Here is a 22,755-nt window from a genome sequence, read left to right as displayed (position 1 = left end):
GACTACTTGTATGTGATGGGCTTGCTCATTGCGATGAGTCAACAGAGAGGTATCACACCACTATGCAGTTCCCCTCAGCTCTATGGAGCGTTTTAGCTTCTTTCAGCTCATTGTTTTGCTTTTCAAGAACCTGAACTGTTTTGGTTCACTCTCACTGCTCTCATCAGCCTTGTCTCCAGGTGTAGCAGGCAGCTGTTTTCAGTGAAAAGCTCTGTTAAACTGACTGCATTCTACCTGCTCAGCATCAAAGTAGTTTTTAGAGCAGTAGCCAGTGATTTACAGACTTCTCTTGCTTGGGTTTCACCTCACGCAACATACACACTGCCTTATCCTCTTGGTAGACGTAGTTGGGGCTCATTAATCAAAGATAATGCAGTAAAAGACAAGATTCTTTGTAGTAAAGATTGAAATAAAACATTATTTATGGAGTTTAAAGATTCAGTGTTGACATTTGAGATAGTAATTTGAATTACATAACATCATAACATTATTTATCATTAAGTATCAAGGCTTCATCTAAGACATTATAGGTGATTTTAGGGTAAGCGCATTATAATACAGTGATTAATGTGGCTTTTTTTGTACATTACCATTATTTTGGAAACCATGATAATCAATTCAATCATAATTTGCTAATAATCTGAAACCAAACTGATGTCCTTATTTTACCATACTAAGCTTCACTATATCTGCTGGCATGAACAGATAGTAGTTGTACAAATATTGTTTTTTATTTTTGAACTGACATTCATAGCTGGCAAACATGTAGTCTGAGTTTCCAGTCAGTGAAATAACATCCAAACAAAAGTCGTTGGAGCCCAAAATCATATTCAAAAACAAAAACAAAGTAACCCTTTTGTTCCTCTCAGAAAATAGACTGCCTTAATAGAATTTCAAAGAGCTGATTTGCCCAGGTGGGTCCATTCTATGGTCAAATTTGTCACCAAGGAAACTATGTTTCTATCACAGAGGACAAAGCACAGCCAGAGACAAATGGAGAGACTGAGGGAGAGATAAGTTTAATTTACAATCACAGATGAGTTCAGAGCATCAAAACTGTCCAAAACCAGGGAAGAAGAGACTCAACAGCAGCACAAAGTGGAACAGAAAGGGCAGCATTCAAGATAGACTGGGTCTGTGTATTTTTTGATCATTTAGATGCGTCAGTTTTTAATGTTTTACTCTCCCATTTCTTTCTTTTATTAGAATTGTAAAGTAAAAAAGATAAGCAACATGAATTCTGTTTTTTTTAAAAACAAAAATCAGCATATTAAAGAGAAAGGTCTCTTTATTCTCTCACTCTACTCTCAATTTAAGGCAAAATGTACAAATCTTAAATTGATTCAATTCATCTTTTGATCATAATTTTTTGAAATAATCAAAAAAAGATCAACTTGGTGGAGAGAGAGAGAGACAGGTTAGAAATGATGAGAGAAAGAAGTTTAACTAATTATAGCATCAGACGCACATTTTCAACAAAAAAAGGAAAGAAAGAAAAGATAAAATCTTTGACAGAGAGAGCAAGAGCACGCGATGCAGAGAAGAGCAGCTGGAGGATTTTTGGTTTCAATCAAACAATAATAAATCCTACAGGTTGCATAATAAATCACAGACTGGAGTGTTTACATTTCTCCGGCGTGTCTGTCTAAACCAAGACTGTAGTCGACAAAACATGCTCCTTTTCACCAGTGACCTGCTTCTCACTCATACAGTTACACACCTTCACACATGCAGTGGGTGTTGAAGACTGTTCAGTGAAGTCTCAAGTTTTGAGCTGGTAAAATCACAGAACAAATACAGAAATGAGCAAGAAAGCAATACTTGGAGACCTAAAACACTCACACTTGACTTGCAATTTGCTTATGAGGACTTGTGACTTGATTTGGATTTTGACAGCTCACATGAGCTACAGTACAGTTGTTACCAGTGTATTAAAGGTGTAATCCACTGATTTTGTATGTTGTATTTACAATAAGTTGAGCTACCTGCAAGAGACTGATAGCATCGTCTAGTTAGACCCTGCCTGCCTGGAGAATACCCACATTTTCCAAACTCCACACCCCCAGTTTGTACAGTAACTTCAATTTTGTAGTCTCAAGATAACCGCCAATGAAATTACTATGACATCATCACTAGAGCTATTTTATCCGACTTGACAAGCTCCTCCAGAGCTGCAGAAAACATTCTACATATGTTTTGTAGTTCTCCTTCTGACTAATAAATCAACCTTGATGTGCAAAATCGATTGACTGCCTTTTTCAATATAACCCAACAATCATTTGTTGGTTTAACAGCTTTCTGGTCTCCTTATTTTATTATGTCAACAGTTTTTATAACTATTTTACACTGCATTTTTGTCCTCATAGCTCATTTGTCTTCCTCCCTGCTGAATTCCTCTGCATAGACCTAATTTCCCTACATGGAGCCGAATGTTTCATCCTATCTTAATAATCAAAACACAGACACATTCAGGAAGGAAAAACAGAAAAGATTCATACACTGATTGAGCGTGACAGCACAGCCTTGAGCCAAGAGTCATCTTACTCATCACCCAGATGACCTTCATTCCAGAGAGATTTGAAATTCTACTGTTTTCAAATCACTCAACAGCTGTGCTTTGCTTTGGCATTGGCTGCCAGATAGTTGAATCATATAACAATCATATAAAGGTGATTACACAGAGCTGATAGTGGTGGCCGCTGCTCGGCTGTGTTTGTAGAAGTCAACAGGACTTGTGGTCTCCATGTGGAGCTTGAGGCGAATTCAGGACGGATCACACTGAACTTGAGTAACTGTTACAGGAAGAGTTTGACACTCTGAGTTGTAGTTTGTTATTTTTCCAACCAGACACTTGACATTTACGGGAAACAAGCTTTCATAATAGTACTTAGGCTTACCAAAAACGTTTAATGATATAGTTCTTTCAGCTTACCTGCACAGCTTTAACTGTAAAAGGTTGACAGGTAGTTTATAATCTGGGTCTGAATTGTATCACTCTCTTATATTGCAGCTTTCATTCTTGTTTCATTCACTCCCATACTTGAGTTCAAGCTGGCACATTCAGCCCACACTGTTATAGGTATTAATGTCAGCTGCTTTGAGGGAGGTAAAACGACAGAGCATAGAGAAACTACATAGGGCCAGAGGAGAGATGAGATTAAACTGATTGGGTTACTTCTGTAGAAAAAGCAAACATGCAGCGTTTACAGCCCAGATTTTTAACTAACAGAATCAATCATTTTGCAGCTGTGTTAGTCTCTAATACGTTTTTTTTTGTTTTGAGTCACTATCAGCTTAAAGCACAGCTGCAATATTTATCATTAACTTTATATAGCACCATTCTGACAAAGTTAAAAGGTGTTTCATCTTAAAAGCCAATCACATTAAGAAAGTGGCATTTACTTGCAAATCAATGGTAGAAAAATAAGCAGTTAAAGGTATTAGGGATTAGTTTCAAATCTACTCTTTACTTTAAAAAAATATCAGAAATCACATGACTATAACAAATTACTACATAATGTGTTGCATTTATATATATATTTGTGGCAAATATGCAACTGCCCTTAATTAGGTAATTAAAGGTGCAATTAAGAGTTCTGGCTTTTACACAGCGATGAGTATCTCATCTTTACAGTCAGGTGTGTTTTACCTAAAAAAATCCGTCCAATTGAATCAACTACAACTGAACATTACAGTAAAAATGCTCCAGTAAACTGGTATTTACTGTTATTTGCACATCCTCCATCATCCTGCACATCCAAGGTTTATAAAAGCAAAATTGTCTGACCTTCCAGTGTCATACAGTGAACAAACAATGCTTGAACACTCATCAAATGTGACAAAAAAACTTAAGGACAATGCAAATTACTCTACTATAGAAACAACAGTTAAAAGAAGAGGCTAAAATACTGTATTTACTGGAGTGACACAAGGACACGAGGGGCTGTGAGACTGTATTTACTCAACAGCTTTAACCTGTTTCAGGTGGTCTAGATGTCTTTTACACTCTCTCTACTAGTGGGCACAACACAAGATCTTTGTTATGACTCTAATCACACACAAGTGTCCACTATCAGCAGTGTGTGTGCGTTTGTCTGTTTGTTATAGGACCACGCAGGAAAATGGCCTCAGGATTTTCATTGTGGAAAAAGATCATATCGAGGTGGAGTTTGTGACCACTAGTAACGCTATGGAGCAATCGTTTTGCAAGTGGATCCTCATTTTGTTTGTTCTCATGCTGCTACACAAGGATGCACATTCCAAAAAATGATTTCTCACTATTTCACTGATCTATATGTGGTGGTGATGCGTAAAAAAAAGGCATGGAAGAAGATTGCAAGAGAGTAAACCTGGATGTAAACAATGTAGGTTTTTAACCTCAGTTTTGCAATTGTTTTATATATAATATAATATCAGTATTTTAATTCAATTTTCCTCCTTTGTCACTATACTCTATAATCTAAGACTTCAGTAGACTGAGACTAGAAAACGAATTTCTGACCACAAAATAAAGTAGACAACTGTTTTATAAGCTGCAGCAAGCTGAAGGCTGTTTACAGTGTTTAGAAGACAAAAAAATCTATTCGTGCCTCCATCCACCACCGATTTCAAGGGCAGCGAAGAAAACAATCAATGGCTGACTGAAAGTGGGGAAATCATTATAATAAGCATATACTATACTTTCAAAGATGGTCCACAGCAATGTAAAGTGTGTGCAATTTAGTTAATGCCTTAAACATTCAAAAAAACACAATTGTGATCCTCGAAAGAACAAACTGGCCTCTTTTTTGCTCAGAGTCCAACATACCGACCGTTTTTTTGGCATGTGCGCACAGAAACACATACAGTACACACAGAGACAAAGAAAAGATGAAGACACTTTTTTGTAATCTAAAAGAGAAGCAGCCACACACATCATAGCCATCCACCCACAGATTGTTTCTTAACGCCCAGACCTCACTGACAAAATTATTCGACAGGATTTCTCCTCCGGTCATTTCAGCAGTAAGTTTCCAGTATCCTGCCGGCGGTAATCTGATTATCTGAGTCTGTTTTCTGTCCAAGACACATTTTAAGAGAGGACATGAGATTGGAGTTAACACTGTTTGCCTTACTGTTTCCTACACACACAGACAGAAAGCACAAAAATTCACACAGACACCAAACATACACACACACTGTACACACATTACAACTAAAACCACTACTGTACGACTGGAACAGAGATATCAGGTCTCTCCCCTATGCACACATGCATAGGGGAGACACACATTGAAACACACACACACATAGAATGACAAACAAAATGACACTTATTTAGCATAAAAGTGTGTACTTACGTGCACTGTGTGTCTGCATATGTTCACAAGACTTTTAGTCAATATCGGAGGGTTTCACTCACATGTCTGTGCTCTTACATGTTTTGTATGAATTAATATATCAGCTGTGTGGTGTATCTATCTGTGTATGTGTGTGTTTAAGTGCGTATGTCTTTGTTTCTCTGCAGTGGTGAAGTGCTTGTGTTTAAGTTAAACAGTGCAGACACAAGCAGGTCACCTCCTCCATCATTCTCTCCACTCGAAGGAACTGAGAGCACCAATGCAACTAAATCACCACCATTAACGTCAACAGAAACCCCGCTGTAAAAAAAGCACTGTTAGGCTGTCATTGTGGTATTATACATGATCATTCAATTGTAGATTCTAAAGAAAAAAAAACACATTTGGAAAAATTGAAGTTGATCATTATCTCAACACCTCAGATGAGTCAAGGCTTACAAAAATGTACTGGTCCATGTACAAACAACTTCAGATGATGCATATCTTTAACGGAAACATGAGGTTTACTTTAAAGCCAACATGCATTTAGTAAGAGCAAGTTGTCAGTTGTTTTTTTTTTAACTGATGGCTTTACAAAGGCAATAAATAAAAAGGAAATTAAATTTAAAGTCAGGGACTGATTCAACTATTAAATTCATGTGGCAAAATGTCTCAGTCTAAGATAATTTTCTTTTTCTGGTTAAATGTCCCATCTGCAGGTCATTACAGTTGCTAAACATCTATCATTTACACATTCGTGTAAGACACGTGGCCTAAATGAAAATAATGTGAAAGGAACAGTGCTGCATCTTTGGGCTAATGTTTGAAATTGCTGCAACAAAAGGGCGCAAACAAAATGTTGCTAAAATCTGGTTGTCAAACATAAGAACAGAGGGACAAAAAGGAGTCCAATCTAGCACCGTCTGCTAAATTGTACAGCACAACAAAGATACACAAATGCAAATAAAACAGACTTTCCCATAGTCCAAGGACACTCTTTGCAGCAAGAGAAAAATGAACCTAGTTCCTGCTTGAAGCCTTGATTTCTTCTTTAAATGACTTTTACCAGTGAGGACAGCAAGACGATAAACACACAAGCACGCTCTCAGATCCATCACCCATTTACTCACACTCAAACATTCACTAACTCTCGAAACAAAATTGCCATGCAGTCTGGGAAAAAAGGATGTGATGTGAAAATGTGATGTTAAAGGTTGTATTCGTCGTAGGTTAATACATATTTTGTAGTGTAATATTGCATAGCACCGTTTCAACTGGCCAACCATGCAAATTCACTTGTTGTCAAGAGGAGCTGTCAAAGTTAACCTTTGGAACTTGAACCAGGACAGGAAAGTAAATGTTGAATTCGTCAGCCTCATTGGCCTAAATGTATTGAATAAAATATGGAGGAAATGTTAGCAGAAACTGGTGCGAATGTGACTGTTTCTTTACTTTTTGTTTACCTCAGTGCCATAGATGTCCCGTTGACTGACGCAGCTGAGCACACTCTGTGGGTGTGTCCGTAGGAGTAGCTCCCCTGCCGTACGTACCGCTCATCCCCACAGCAGAGAATCACCAGAAACGCCCTCCGAAACGCCCGGTTCAGGAAAGCGTACAGGAAAGGGTTCAGTCCTGAGTTAATATACCCGAGCCATAACCAGGCTGTCCACAGCTGCCAGGGCACTGAGTAGTGGATGAAGGGGTCCACCACGTTGGTGATGAAGAACGGTGCCCAGCATAGGCAAAAACACCCCATTATAACTGCCAGTGTCTTTGCCGCCTTTGTCTCAACACGCAAGCGGCTATTTGTCATGGGAGCCTTCTCTGAAGAGGAGGAGCCCATTGTTGTTCTAAAGCGGTAGTGCTCTGACGGATCTGAGGAAGTGGAGGACCTCACAGTCATGATCGGAGCTGTCCCGGTCATGGGAGCTGAGCCAGCACGTTGTAGCGTCTCTATCTGCCGTACGTGGGTCATGGCGGTGACGTAGATTCGTTGGTAAGCCAGGACCATGAGGGCCAACGGGACATAGAAGGCCACTGCAGAGCAGATCAGGGCGTAGGGTCGGTTGACCAGAAACACACAGCTTGTGTCGTTGGAACCTCCAGTCAAGGCTCGCCTCTCCTCTATCTGAAAAAGACCCAGACACAAAAATAACGAAGATGTGACATGCTGAATAAGCAGTAAATAATCAGTGACTTTAATTGACCTCTGCTGGTGACCAGTAGGAATTGCAATAACTTCAATAGGTTTCAAACAATACACAGTGGTCAGCATTAGCAACCTGTATGCAACTGAATTTGATCACTGTGAATCACATTCTGAAGTGAGTTAGAGAAGTTAATAGCATTTTGGGAAATACTCGTTTTTGCTTGAATTCCCAGAGTTAGAGTCATGTACCTGCATTAAGTTTGGAGCTAGTCAGGAGGTGATTCACCTTGCTTAGCATAAAGACTGGAAGCAAGGCAAGACAGCTGCCTGGCTCTTTCCAACTTTAAAAGTTGTTTTTACATAGCTGTTTGTGTACAGAAAAACCAAAAGAGATACAATGTGTGCTACAGAGGTGTTAATATGCTTATTTTTGAAACTTAGCCAAGCTAGCTGTTTCCCTTGCTTCCAGTATTTATGCTGAGCTAAGCTAATTACCTCCTGGCTCCAGCTTCCTATTTTATGAACAGACACCAGACTGATATCAATCCTCTCATTTAACTAAGAAAGCAAATAAGCATATTTCCCAAAATGTTGAACTATTCCTTTAAGCAAAGATTTCTATACAACTTTGTTGCATTGTGAAATAAGTATATTTTTATTTTTTGCTAAAAAGATATTTAGCCTAAGTGGCCAGTTACCCATATCTCTATTCTCAATTGAAAATATGGGGGTTGAAAATCAGAGAAAATCAGAGAAAGAGAAGCACCTCTAATTTTGATGCCCATAAATTGCAGCCCTTTGTGAAGTAGTTGGACTTTGGTGCTGATAAAATACACTGGTAATTTTGTGTGATGTGGTAGTAGAATCCTAATCTACAGTACATATTGTGTTTTTAAGTACATTTCAAGGGTATGAGTGCACAGTATTTTAAATCACTATGCCACCAGGAGTGTAAAGTCTTTCTCTTTCTTTTGTAAAACTGGAGCAGACACCAGTTCATACCAAACAGACATAATGTACTGTATCGTTTAACTTGTGTCACAATAATTAAATCAGTTTTTGCGGCTTTGTGACAGCTCGAGTAAGAAGTTTCAAACAATTCCTTTTGAGGCAGAACAGGAGCGCAATGGAAATTTTTGGAATTTTTTCCCCTATTGGAGAGAGACAAGTGACCAAAAAGAGGCAGATATATACACAACATGAAAAATGACAAACTAAAATTGTGTGTTTAATTAAGGAAAATGTATTAATCTGACTGAATGTGCAGACATAAGTCATGTCAAATCCTTCGCAATATTTCTGAGACAAATTTGACCACAGGACATTCAGCCAGCTTTTAAAAACAAGGACTGTTGTTTGGATGCTCTCCTGACTGAGAGAAAGAGAAAAGAGCCGTATATTTCATTAAGTCTGGCTGAATAAATTCATCTATCCCTGTCTGCCTCTGGGAGTCCTGCAGCTCATTTCAAGGCAGCTCTGAAATAACCTCACGCCAAAACATATCTAAACCAGCAGAAAATGCTTGTTAAAGTGATGTCGTTGCTTGCAGCAAAAGAGCCTCCACAGGGACTGAAATTGTTTTGTGATCACTGCATTACCGTGTCATTGTTCAAGGGATTGGAAATGTTATTAGAACAGAGAATATTGGAAAGGTTTATGCTGCATTTGCCCTCACAGAAAGAACATCTCTCTCTTTAAGCCTTTGAGGGAGGTATATGAACTCTTCAGTGTGATACTTTGTTAAAATATAATGTTGGCTGTATTTGGGTTGATGCAGGATTGTAATACATTTTTTAATAATAATTTGTCTCTGAGTTCATTATTGTGTCCTTGGTTTCTGATCTTCATTGCTGAGGACTCACTATGTCCTCGATGCCGATGGCGTTCCAGCTTTGCATGATGGGTAGGAAGGAGATGAACGTAGGGATGAGCCAGCAGCCGCTGAGCATCACTGCCACTCGGGCCGGGGTCATCTTGTGTCTGTAGACCAGTGGCTGGCAGCAGATAGCGTAATACCTGAAATAACACACTCACACACATTAGGAGTAATACTCATTTTTCTAAAAACTGTAAATAAAGAAATGCAATGTTGTCCTAACTGTTAATTCAAGATGATAAAAGATCTGGCATCCTGTTTTATTAATTACATTTCAATCTCTATTTGTCATTTTAGTTATCCCCTATACTGTATAGGCTTCATTTGATTTGGATGGCCTTCCAAAATACAGTATTTGCCTCTACCCAAAAACACTTACCAAATTAGGAAAAATTGTATAGACCTGTAGGAAAATCATGGGGGAGCAGCAGGCTGACCTGTACCACCTGTACCTGACCAAGTTGACTGAGAAGGCAGACAAGGTCTGCATGGTTACATCCCATCCACTTTCAGTGGAGTTCCAGCCACTCTCGTCTGGTCAGAGGTATAGATATTCCAAAATCTGAACCAACTGAGCAAAAAAACTATTCCCATGGCAATAACTCAATTAAACAAGATGCTATAGTCTGGGGAAATACATGGACTAGGGGAGTGCACATCCCCTAGAGAGATAGGGGATGTGCATTATACTATTATTTTATTTTATAAAAAATAAAAACAAATTTTATCTATTTATTTCTATTACAATTATTTGTATATAGTTATTGACATGCACTTTAAATGCCTGCCTAGACTGTGATAATATTTATGATGGCAGCTATAAAATTTCTCGGACTATTGTTGTCTTTGTTTATCTGATGTGCTTTTAATGTGTCTATATGTTTTGTGCTGTACCACAAATCACTTCCTGGAGGACAGTAATGTTTTTCTAAGTCTATAGTCTTGTTGTTGGAATAGTTGCTGTACATAAATATTTCGATTTTTCTTTTCCCTTTTGTTATTGCCTTTTTCCCCACTCACAGGCCCTAATGCACCCCCACTTTTTGTCATTATTTTATCATTATATAAAATCTTTTTTTTGATAAGTTTCCCTATGCTGCCTAGGACACTGTACACAAGTAAACTTGACTTGAAACTCTTATTGTGATTGTTTTTTCACTAGTGATCCTCATTGTTGTTTGCACCAGGATTGCAAGGATTGTGTGTTAATTGCAATCATTTATAATTACTTGTCTTTTGTGCTCTGAATGAAACTGCATCTTTTTAGGCTTCAGTTCTACGTCTCAGAGTTAGATATGCGCATCTCTCACATCTTAACACATACACATACTACACAAACCTGTCCAGTGCAATGCAACAGAGGTGCAGGATGGATGCTGTAGTCAACAGGACATCCAGAGACGTTCGAACTAGGCAAAAGATCTCTCCGTATCGCCACTGGCCGGTGGTCAGCTCGATTGCAGCGAAGGGCATCACCACCAGTGCAACTAACAAGTCAGCAAACGCCAGTGATACAATGAAGTAGTTAGTCTTCTTCTTCCTGGGAGAGGAGAGGAAATAAGTTAGAATCAAGAAATTATCCCTAAAATCATCTCTCTATCATTATCTAGTTTTGAATTTATAAAACTAACAAGAGAGTGAAAAATACCTTGAAAACTGGTTTTCCAGATAAATGCATACCTCAGAAAGAAAAGGTCTGGAGTGCTCAGAAGTTCAAACAAGTGTGATGAAGGTGCTCTTTGGTAGGGAACACAAAAGTCAAAAAAGAAGAAAAGTCCAAGGCACTCTTCTGGCAAAACATTTTAAAGCCTTTATTCAGATGGATATTTCACGGTGAAATTCTTAAAAACATCGGCAATACTTGTACATGTTAAAATGGAGCTGGGTTACAACCCACATGTAGTGGCACAAACAGCCTTCTTCAGGGTGTAGCTCTCAGCACACAGTTTCCTCTTTTGTTGATGCAAGATAATTGCAAACACCTTAACAGAAAGCCAATGAACTCACAGGTGACAAGTGCAAAATGTGACCACTAGATGGCTCTACAAAATGTATAGAAGGAAGAAAAGGATAATAAGAAAAAATAATGAGAACAAAATAAGAAAAAAGTAGATAAAAAACAATGAGAATATATACCCATCTACAGCATCATAGGCACCAGACTACATGCATCAGAACAACTATAAGAAAAGACTGAAATCAATTTCTGAGATAAAATCACAACTCTCTGAAATGTATGATGACCAGAAGAAATTGCCGTTAGAAAACAAACTCAAACAGGATACTGAGAAACTTACAAATTGAGTCAAAGAGAGATGGAAATGACTACAAAGAGGGCAAGATTTACAGGTGGACCAGACCAACTTACCAGAACACACAACAGCGGAGATCTGTGTCTTTCAACTTCACCAGCAGTGATGAAGAATCCACCTCTAATCTCACTGCATCCTCCCCAGCTGCCTCATCTACATCTGATTTTTTGGACGAGTGGCCCAAACCCACAAGATCTATCATAAAAAGAACAAAACAAGGAGGGGCAGGAGATGTACAAGCAGCGGAGGAGCCTCAGGAATCAGAGCAAGAAAATATGGTAATTAATATATCAGAGACACCCCTTCCCCCAGATTGTATCAGTGTGTTGTCAAAAGGACTCTCTTTTTCCCCCACCTACCACACTAATGAGTTTAATACCAAGGTGGATCTATTTGAATCTAACACAGCCTCCATCTGAAGGTGTGGTACCACCAAAACACGCCAAAGAAATGTCATCACAGCCCCAAGTTCTCTTTTCAGACCTAAGTCTCATTTTATTCCTCCAGTATCAAATGCCACTCTGACTGCCTTCACAAAATGGATTGACTTTGACATTGAGAATTTGTTACACCTGATAAGACTGTTAGAGAGAATTTGAAGAAAATCTCCCAAAAATTGCCTTGGATTGTTTAGCCAAGACTGAGTCAATTATCATAAAACCAGCTGACAAAGGAGGAGCAGTGATGGTAATGGATAAGGACAAATATGTTGAAGAAGCCTTACAGCAATTGGATAGCCCAGAATATTATCGTAAACTACACAAGAGCATGACTTCTTGTGGTGTGCACATCCTAGGAAACCCACTTTTTACAAGCTTCCCAACGTTCATAAGAATCTTGAATCCCCGTGGAGGCCTATTATATCATTTAATGGATCCCTTACAGAGCCTGCCTCTCCATTTGTGGGCTTTTAAACCTTTGGCTCAACAACTGCCTTCATACATATAGTGCACTACTCATGTTCCGAAGATCTTACATGAATTTAGAATTCCTGTTAATTGTCTCTTGGTAACTTTGGATGTGGAGTCCTTATACACTAATATTGACCATAACAATGGATTGAAAGCTCTGCAACCCTCCCTACGGAGCAGGCCCACAGATGTTTTGCCTCCTTCTGAGTTAATTCTTCGGCTTACAGAATGGACTCTTAAAATAATGTATTTCTTTTCCAAGACCAACTGTATACTCAGGATCAGGGTACTGCTATGGGGGCTTGTTTTGTTCCTAATTATACTAACCCTTTTTTAGGTTTATGGGAAAAGGACCTGTACCTTTGGGCTAATTCCAATGTCTTTGACGTATTTGTGACACGAACCGAGTTTGAAAAGCAGGCTATAATCTTGTCAGACTGTTTTGCACTGAGAGGCTATATCAGTCAATCAATCAATCAATCAATCAGACTTTATTTGTATAGCACTTTTCATACAAATACAATGTAACACAGAGAGCTTAACACAATAAAAACAATACAATCAATACCCCCTACCCCCCAATTCTCTTGAATTTGCAATTAGGAAACACCAGAGGTAGGATAAAAATTTAAAATTCAGAATACGAAAAGAAAGAAAAAAAGAAAGAGATGTATTAAAGTGAACAAAGCCAGAAATATAGAACAAAAACTTTCGAGGATGCTTACAAAAAACAGCATACCCAGGACTAAATGAAGAAATTGATTTTCTTTCTCGTAGTTGTTCTGATGCATGTAGTCTGGTGCCTGTGCCGTTGTAGATGGGTATTATTCTTATTGTTTTTGTCTGTACATCTGTTTTTTCCTATTTTGCTCTCTTTATTTTTTCTTATTATCCTTTTCTTCCTTCTATACCAAGCGGCAACCTCCGGGGCTGAAAAATGAAGCCAATGCGGAAGTGCCAAAAACCTGCATTCTTTCTAATGGCCATCAGGGGGCGACTCCACCGGCTGCAAAAAAAGTCTGATTGTACAGAAGTCTATGAGAAAATGACCCTACTTCTCTCTTGATTTATTACCTCAGTAAACTGTTTCCTAATGAGTTTATGGCCTCAATCGCTAATTTCAAGTCTTCTTCAATACAGCATAATGCTCATTTTGTAAATTATGGCCCCATTTAGAGTAAAATAGACAATAAAGCAGTGCATGCTTTAGGGCATGGCTACGTTGTGATTGACAAGTCACTACCATGGCAACAACGTTGCTTATGTAATGTAACCATTGCGTACAGGCGTAGCTGCTGCTATTTCATATTGTGTTTTCAGTTCACTGAAGTTAAACGTAACATTGTGGTCACCTAAAAAAAGTCTTGTTAAGCGTTTAGTTGTAATAAAAGACCCATCAATGAGTCGGATGATCAGTTTTTCTGGTGAGTACATTTTGTTTTAACGGTTTTAGGCCTGTTTTTCGCTAGCGAAAAATTTGCGTAAGCATTAGCATTATCACTGTTAACCATAAATTGTAAATGCACCGTGCTAACCAAGCTAGCAATTAGTGCTATGGTCAGCTCAACCCTCTCGTCCAAATACGGTCACTTTTGGCTCCAAAAATCAAACATGTCCATAATCCAAGATGACGATGGTCAAATCGCAAAAATGTCACCGTGACTACGTCCATGTTTGTTACAGTCTGTGCTCTATACATTTTATAGAGCCATCTAGTGGTCACACTTTGCATATGTCACCTGTGAGTTCATTGGCTTTCTGTTCAGGTGTTTGCAATTATCTTGCATCTACAAAAGGGGAAATTGTGTGCTGAGAGCTACACTCTGAAGAAAGCTGTTTGTGCTGTTATGTGTGGGTTGTAACCCAGCTCTATTTTAACATGCACAAGTATTACCAATGTTTGACTGAATATCAGGCCAAACCAGATTTGCCAGTACTATGTGTGACAGACATCTTTGCTGATTTTATATTGCCGCCTGTGGCATTTTCTGTGTGCTGTTTCCCAGAATGCCTTACATGAATATGTTGTTTTCAGTACAAATAACAGGAAAGAAATGCTTTAACTCTGGCTTTGTCCCTTTGTGTTTGGTGCGCTTGTCTCATTAAAGTCACATTTGACTTTAATGCCAACCATTTTCCTTACCTTTTTAGATCAGTTTCTAACCTGGCAGTTAATGGTTTCCATTTATTTTAGTCCACTATAATAATCAGTCTGACAGACTAGAAGTTTGATTGAGATAGGTAATCCATGGCAGTTAACATGTAGGTGCCTTTATTTTTAAAAAAAAAAAAAATCAAAGTCACATTAATATTGTTATCATCGTGCAGCTGTGAGTGGGAACCTTTAAAAGGTGATTAATGGTCATGGCTCGATTTAAGTTTACGGTGGGTGTGTTTTGTATGAATTCTGACGACTACAGATTGACTCTTCTTATTTCATGAAGTGTTTAAGCCACACTGGACTACTGTTACTGCTTCCAATGGTGAAAAAGGCAACAGGCTCACCGTAGGTGTCGATCCTTGCAGAGCGCCACCATAACCAGCAGGTTTCCAAACACTGTCATGATGATGATGATGGAGAGGAAGATGCTGAGAACAATCGTCTCTAGCAAACTCAGGAATTCCTGCTGCTGCTCCTGTTGTTTATCACCTGTGGTTAATATGTCATCCAACAAACTGCAGAATAATAAAAAAAGAAACCCACAACTTTGTCAGTTAGCATTCTGAAACTTTCATATATTCATCGTCCTCTCATACCTAAATGTTAAATTTAAAAAAAACAACCCATTACACTACCTGTGCCCTGTGTTCAAATAAATGTCAATTTAACCATATTTCTGCTGACCATTCACAGCATGTCCAATGAGATTAAAGCTGACTAAGAAGCTAGGTAGCTTGTGTCTCTGGGTTTCTGAAAATTCGATCACAGTCTTAAAATTAGGTGTGCTTTATTTCAGCAAGAATTTAACTGTACTTTCTCATAAATCATACAATGATACATCAGTGTTGAGCTAAGCTGTTGGCACAGAGTCTGCACAATGCTGTGTGGTGAGCTCAGCCATGACCGCTTGTCACATGTGGTTGGCTTAAGACTTTGCTACTTAATCTGATTGTAGGTTTGAATTTGTTTGCAAAATTACCCTTAAACCTTAATAAGCAATTAGTAGCAATTATTAATTCAAATGAAACGAGACCAATTACAAAGTTCATTGTACATTCAGGCTGAGATTATAGTAAATTCATATTTACTGTTTAAAGATGCTTAAATTAACCCAGTTTTAAAGAGCAGGGTTTGGAAAAAACATGTTTAGTTGATCATTTAGGATGAGCTTTAATGTATTTATGACTTACAGTCGAGGTGATGCTGTGGCCATCACTGGTAATCTGCATTGAGGTCAGCAGAGGAGAGTCCTCATCACCCCATGTTCTTGCCCTGTTGACACACACATGCACACACACGCTACGTAATTGTCCTGTCTCTTGCAGTAAGTCTGCATTTTTCTGGAAATGGTAGCTAGCTTGTGTGAACAAACAGGCTGGATTTCTAGTTATTTGTCGATCTTGCCGCTGCGTTAAGTCACCAAAAATGTGATATTTGCTCCTAAAATAAGTAACTGGATCACAGCTTGAAAGTGAGTAATATTTATAAGGCAAATAGACTGCAACAGGCAGCAGCTGTCTCTGCCAGATTCCATCAGGATGTTAGTTTGTCTTTGTAATGCAATACTAATACCATGCTTTAGTGAGTACCACAAGGGAAATTCTCCTTTCTTATTCCCCTGTCAAGGGAGGTTAAAGGTCAAATATCACTGCCTGAACAGTACCTCTGGGACTAGTAGAGATTCAGCATATTCTGGTTTTCCCTGTGAAAAGACAGTCTGCCTGACCCCACGGCCCTTATTTAATCTGGTAAATAAGATAAACATATAGATTTTACCAACAACAGCCTGAGGTAATGAGAAGACAATTAGTTTACAAACAGATGAGGGGGGTTAAAGCACTATCTCACTCTCCACATGGACTCTACTTTACTGTCTTTTTTTCAGTCAAATCAATAAATTCTGATTCTGATCACAATAGAGCCTTTTTTCTTCTGCTTGGCTAATTGCAGCTCTCTAATGAAGTCCATGAGCATCAGTGGATGCTCTGGAAATCAATCCTAAAAGAACAAAGAATTCCAAGACTGGAAATGAAACATCATTCTACAAAATGCAGAAAACAAACACACTGTATCCACAAGAAGCTAAGTTGTCAGTATCTTCTATTGCATGTCTTGGTGGCAATTTTGAAAATAATTATTTTATTAAGAAAATGTTACTGCTTAGGGGTGTAATTGGTCAATGGTTCAGCCTCATCCCACTTCTTCTTCCCTTGACTCCATCACTTCTGTCGTTCTGGGCCCAAATAACAAGAAGTTACTTCCAGGCTTCAAAATGTCAGTAATTGTAATATCCGTCTCATGTAACATTCATGTTTTTTATTTTCCTTTGTTATCCTGTTACCTCTAAAATGTATTTTGCTTTACTATTTCTGTGCATCTATCTGGCACTGGTAACATGGTGTAGTTGACAGGTCAAAATCAGTTTTAAGGGATATGACAAAAAAGGTTTGAGGTCTGAGTCATTTTATGGTTAATTTATGTTCTTGAGTAACAGGAGAGGGCCTTTTATCAGTATAGCTGTAGATGCCTTATCAGTTTTAAGCACCTATTACAACATCTGCTGCGTCTCTGCTTTTTTATGACCACTGTCTTGTCTTATCGCAATCGAGGGTCAATATTATCCCTGGCAAACTGTGACAGCCGGCAATCCTGTCAACAACACTTACTTCCTGTAGACAGAACATCATTTACTATATGTGATCTGATAACTCTCAGTTCTATGACCTGGTACCATCAGTGCAATATTGGCTATTGATACTTTTTTATTCTTATGTAAGCATAGTTTACTAGACTGAATCTTGTCATGAAATCAGAGAACTTAAGACTGACTCAGTTCAGAAGACAATTACAGCATTGGTCTGTGAAACTGGTCTTGATTTTTTTGCTGGTCCCAACCAGCCAAAAGGGCTGAGATTCCCTGATCTATTCAACAGCTTTTCCAGCTCTGACTTGTGCAGAGTTTTTGTTTTAGACACATACATAATAAAATTCATGGGATTGTGGATATATATATATTTTCTTACATTTGACCTTACTTTGCACCCCTTGAATCTGCAAGGGGTGTACTGAAAGTAGCACTGAAAATTGAAATTGAGAGCAGGGGTGACAAGAGTGTGACAGAGTGTGTTTGCTTTTCTATCAATAGCTCCACTTCCTTGAGGAGAGAAGTGAGATAACACAACCCAGAGAGATTACACCAAAGCCTCATTGTTGAAGAGCATACATGCCATCTGTACTTACAAGGGCCAATAATACACTATGTTCTTGTTTCTGAACACGTGAAGACCATGAAGACAGATTACAAAATGATGTGGCCCCTGGGCATAATTGCAGTAAAGCTCCCCTGCCACCACCATCTTTGGTGGTCAAGTATCCCTATAGTTTGATTCCTAAACAGTGGTATGTGTGTCCCAAGGGGTACTACTGTAGTTAAAAAAAAACAAAAAATCCCAACATACTCATGTTTAAGAGCGGCAGCCTCAGTCCTCAGTCCATGTCTACCAACACAGAATGCGTTCAGGAACAGTGTTGAGTGTAGCTCATCAATACTTTGGCAGAGCTCAGAGCCCAATAAACAATCACTGTTGTTACTATGGTTAAAATAGACTTGAAGACTAAAAAAACACTTTGGGTTGTGAAACGTGAGCCTACACGAGGCCTGTGTAGACAACTGTGTTGATTCTAATACAAGATTAGAATAGAAGCACTGAAAAATGTGGCTGAAATGTTTTCTGTGTAGACAAACTGACTGCATGGGACACCCCACCACCACCACCACCACCAGCCTGAGCCATATGTAACACCCTGACACCACCCTCTGCTGTTGACAGTGAGTGAAAACCAATTAGCAAGAAAGCAGAGAAGTTGAAACAGAAAGTTAAAAATCATGATAAATGGTTGTTCAAACCTGCTTCAGCAACTCTAAGAGGTAGCAATGCCAATTCAAACTTGACCAAATATACACAAAAAAGAGACCAGGCCTAAACATAAACAACACCATGATCTGTAAAAATTTCCTAACATTTTGTTGACGAAGGGATATTTCAGCTCATCTGACAGGACTGTGGGGGTTTGTCAGACAAAGAAGGTTTAGAACCACTGTCTTAATCTGACTTAAGGGTTCAATCTACTTTAATCAAATTTGGTCTATATGAAGTGTCATCCGACCAAATCTAAAGAAAAAATACAAGCGTTAATACTTGGTCTGAATGGCAACATGTTATATGATGAATGGTACAAATAGGAATAGTGGTGCACAATTTTGATCAGTCTATTTAGGGCATTCACGGTGTCACACTTAATGGTATACATGAAAAGTGACGGAAGTAGTTTTTATCAAGTATGAAAAAAGAGATCTTGAGTAAGTAGTTCAAATCCAAGCGGCAACCTCCGGGACTGAAAAATGGAGCCAATGCAGAAGTGCCAAAAACTGCAGGTCCTTGAATGGCCACTTGAGGCTGGCTCCAAAAGCGAGTCAATACAAAAAATGGTTTTGGTCTCTATAGCTAATTTCATGACAACTGTACGGGGGGTGAATTTTTTTATAACTCACCCGTTTAAATTTTATTAAGCCGTAAAGTTATGCATAATGAAGGACATGGCTGCTTTGAGTGACAGGTCAACCAGCCGCTCGGTGGTTTGTATCAGCCATTCGGCCCGCCTCTTTGCCCATTTTTGATTGGCTGGGAATTAGGCAGAGTCACGTACTGCCAAGATGGCGAGGGCCGGAACGGCTCACTTTGAGCTTCAAAACCGCTCTTCAGAAACCAACGAGTGACGTCACAGTAACTACGTCCATATTTTTATACAGTCTATGTTCAAACGCTGCCTACTTTCCAATAAGCATACTGATTTGAAGCATACTGACTTTTTTATGGGGGCTCTGACCCCTTGTGCCCCTGGGCTGGTCCCTGCTAGACCTGCTCTGTAATCCATCCATGATCAGAATACAAGAACACTAATTATGCATAGACAGTAAATAAAATCAAATGTCAAGTTACTGATGAAATAATTCAGCTCAACAATGGTGCACAGATTGGACGGTGTTCAGATTTCCGTTCCCGTTACAACACCCAATTTTCAATAACACAAAAAATTACTGATTGCTGTTTGCATCTTAAATGGTCCATAGAGGAAACTGTAATCAGCATGATACTCTCACTCTCTCTCTCTAACACATACGCGTGCACACACACACACACACACACACACACACACACACACACACACACACACACACATACACACACACACTCACAAGCACACAGAAATCATCGTTGGACAACAAAACTAACACTACCCACTCCTCTACTCGTTGCTCACTCAGTTACTCACACATCGGACTCTAAGGAATGAGAAAATATTTGCTCAATCTGAATTTCAACGATCAGAAAAAAGAACAGGGAAAGAAAGAAGGAGTGAGAGGAGAGAGGAGCCCTATTTCTGACAAGTTGCTGCGGGGTCTCCTGTGTGATGTGCGTCCAGGGAGGCGTGTTTTCACAGCTCACTGTGTCCATTTCACATGAGACTGACACGGAGCTGAGCTGTACAGAAAGAACTCTGGAGAGCAGAGGGAAAGGAGAGAATAGATTGCTATTTTGGCAGTTTTTTATATTTCCTGCACAGCCTGAAGTACAGTTGTTATTAGTTATTGTTTATACTACTGATCAAACTGTGTCTAGTGATTTTATTTTATTTTTTTATCATAATCCTTAGTCGTTGTTATTGATTATGATCAACACTCTGGCAATAAATACCACACTAAATCGAAATGCATTACCCTAAATTAAAAAAGTCAAAGAGAGACAGTCAGACATGCAGGTTGAGTTTCTCATAGGTAATACAGCTCTGAAAGTAGAAGTAACCTCACTGGGTTTGTAAACCAAAAACCAATTTGATGTGCAAAAAGTCACTTTTGTTTTATGTCAGAGGAACACAGAAGTGCAAAAACTGTGCTGCAGTCAACTTGCTGACCGCGTCGTTAAATTCATTACATTAAGTTTTTCTCAGCTGCCTTAATTTTTTGCCACACTGTAGCATCATAGCTCTAGAGATACCAAAGTTGTCTGTCAGTCGGTCCACCACTTTGGTCCAGACTGAAATATATCAATGTATTTTGTAGAGACATTCATGGTCCTCAGAAGATGAATCCTACTGAGGCTGGAAATCAATTAGAGTCAACTATTGGAGGGATTCAAATTTGGTACACACATCTGTGGTGTCAAGAGGAAGAATCCTGATTACCTTTCCTCTTACATCATGAGGTTGTGGTTTTAAGTGAATTGTCTCAACAACTACTTGCTGTTAAATATGTTGCAGATATTCATGTCACATCATCATGTCATCATATCACCAGATCAGAATTGAAATTTGTCCAATAGTTTGTTTTATGACAAATACCTGCAGAACTAATGGCATTCCCATCAGACTCAGCTGTAGTTTGTGTTTAGTGCTAAATGGTCTAGCATGCTAACACATTGAACTAAGATGGTAAACATGGTAACAATTATATCTACTGCCTGCTAGCATTTTCACTGTAAGCATGCTGTAAGCCATGCAAAGGCTAACAGAAGAGATCAGTTCAAGTCAAGACATTTCATCACATACAATATCGATAACTTCTTGTAGAATAATCCTAAACAGAATATATTATCTATTATTTAGACAGACAGACAGACAGACAGACAGACAGACAGACAGACAGATAGATAGATAGATAGATAGATAGATAGATAGATAGATAGATAGATAGATAGATGGATATGGACTGATTGATAAACAAAAACAACAAGACAGACAGATGTAGAAGGACTGAGTCATGGGCTGCACAACCTGCGTAGCTGACAGACGTCTGAAAACCTGACTGATTCAAGACATCCCTAGAAAGATGTAGTTTTCTCTTGATGCTATCCCATCCTGTCTTACATGGGAAGATGCAGCTGCTGGGATCAGATCTGCCTTCCCTTCAACAGCTACAATGGCACTCACTCTCTGTTGACAGTCAGTGACAACAGGTGTTGTTAAAAGGTGTAAAGTGGTGTAATTTTATCCTTTTTTTCTGTAACAACATTTGTAATAACTGTCTGGCACTGCCTTTGGCATTCAATATGAAATGTGTTTTTACAAAAAAACAGTTATTGCACTTTATGCCACACACAAACCTACACACTCCCAAGCAAAATGTCAAATCTTTGAAAAGTTACTTTAAGTCTTGTTAAAAGAGATGTGTCCAACACTCTCTGTGTCTTTTTTTCCTTATCATGTCTCCACACAAACACACACTTGCACACACACACAGATATTCCACTATATAAACAAAGATTTTCCAGCATGTGTTATACTGAAATCTAAACAAGTATAATTTGCAATGTGCTCTTCTTGACAATGTTCCCGGGAGTGATGCTGAAATTATTTGTACTGTAACAAAGGTCAAAAAGTTGAAAATCATATTAATTTGATTAAACAGTAGTGTGTTGTGACAAATTTATTGCTGTGAACACAACAAATGCAGCAAATTAAATGCACTTTAACTCTCCACTCACTTGTTTTCTTTTCAGGTGGGAAGTAAATACTTCTCACATAATTTCACACCTCAGACTGTGAGAGGACTGAACCGTGTGTATGTTTGTGTGTGCGCACATTTGTTGATTTGTATGTGGAGGAGACTCTGGTCCTGTTGCCAGGAGACTGAGAGGTATCATGCTTTCCAGTCTATCCTCCTGCAATTTTAAATGTTTGAGTAAGAAAGGCTGACTTTTAAACCAACTACTGCCAGAACAGATGCTCTCACCTGAAGCTGTGAGGTAGCTGCTGATCAGTGTTGATACACATTAAAGGGCACTAGGGCTGAAAATGTTGTGGAAAATATCAAATTGCAATTTTTGAGCGATATTACAATTGTTTTGTAGTTGTGGTCTACATAGTTTTAAACAAGATATGATTTTCAAGCAAGATTCCAAGCATTATCACAAAAGTATCATGTTGAGACTTACAGTATCTTGAGTCAGATCAAATAAACCACTGTTGATA

At 38.7% G+C, this 22,755-nt stretch overlaps 1 protein-coding gene across 5 annotated transcripts in view; it reads right to left on the bottom strand.

The window, feature by feature from the left end:
• The window catches only part of si:dkey-247m21.3 (5-hydroxytryptamine receptor 4), a 56,982-nt gene that overhangs the window by 18,537 nt on the left and 15,690 nt on the right, over window positions 1-22,755 (bottom strand). For 2 of the 5 annotated variants that reach the window (XM_067574566.1, XM_067574567.1), the window contains exons 1-4: window positions 11,024-11,331; window positions 10,683-10,883; window positions 9,330-9,483; window positions 6,782-7,446 (exon numbers count right to left, since the gene is read on the bottom strand). In XM_067574566.1, the coding sequence (XP_067430667.1) occupies window positions 6,782-7,446; window positions 9,330-9,483; window positions 10,683-10,816 (953 nt within the window). In that variant the 5' untranslated portion in view covers window positions 10,817-10,883; window positions 11,024-11,331. Of the gene's footprint in view, window positions 1-4,426; window positions 5,056-6,423; window positions 7,447-9,329; window positions 9,484-10,682; window positions 10,884-10,991; window positions 11,375-15,071; window positions 15,243-15,917; window positions 16,000-22,755 lie in introns of those variants that run through there. The other 3 variants (XM_067574565.1, XM_067574563.1, XM_067574568.1) reach the window with 3 other exon arrangements.

The sequence above is a fragment of the Thunnus thynnus genome, chromosome 19 (assembly GCF_963924715.1).
Source record: "Thunnus thynnus chromosome 19, fThuThy2.1, whole genome shotgun sequence".
NCBI classification, from domain to species: Eukaryota; Metazoa; Chordata; class Actinopteri; order Scombriformes; family Scombridae; genus Thunnus; species Thunnus thynnus.
Note: the sequence above shows the minus strand (reverse complement) of the source record. Positions and strands in the feature narration are given on the sequence as shown.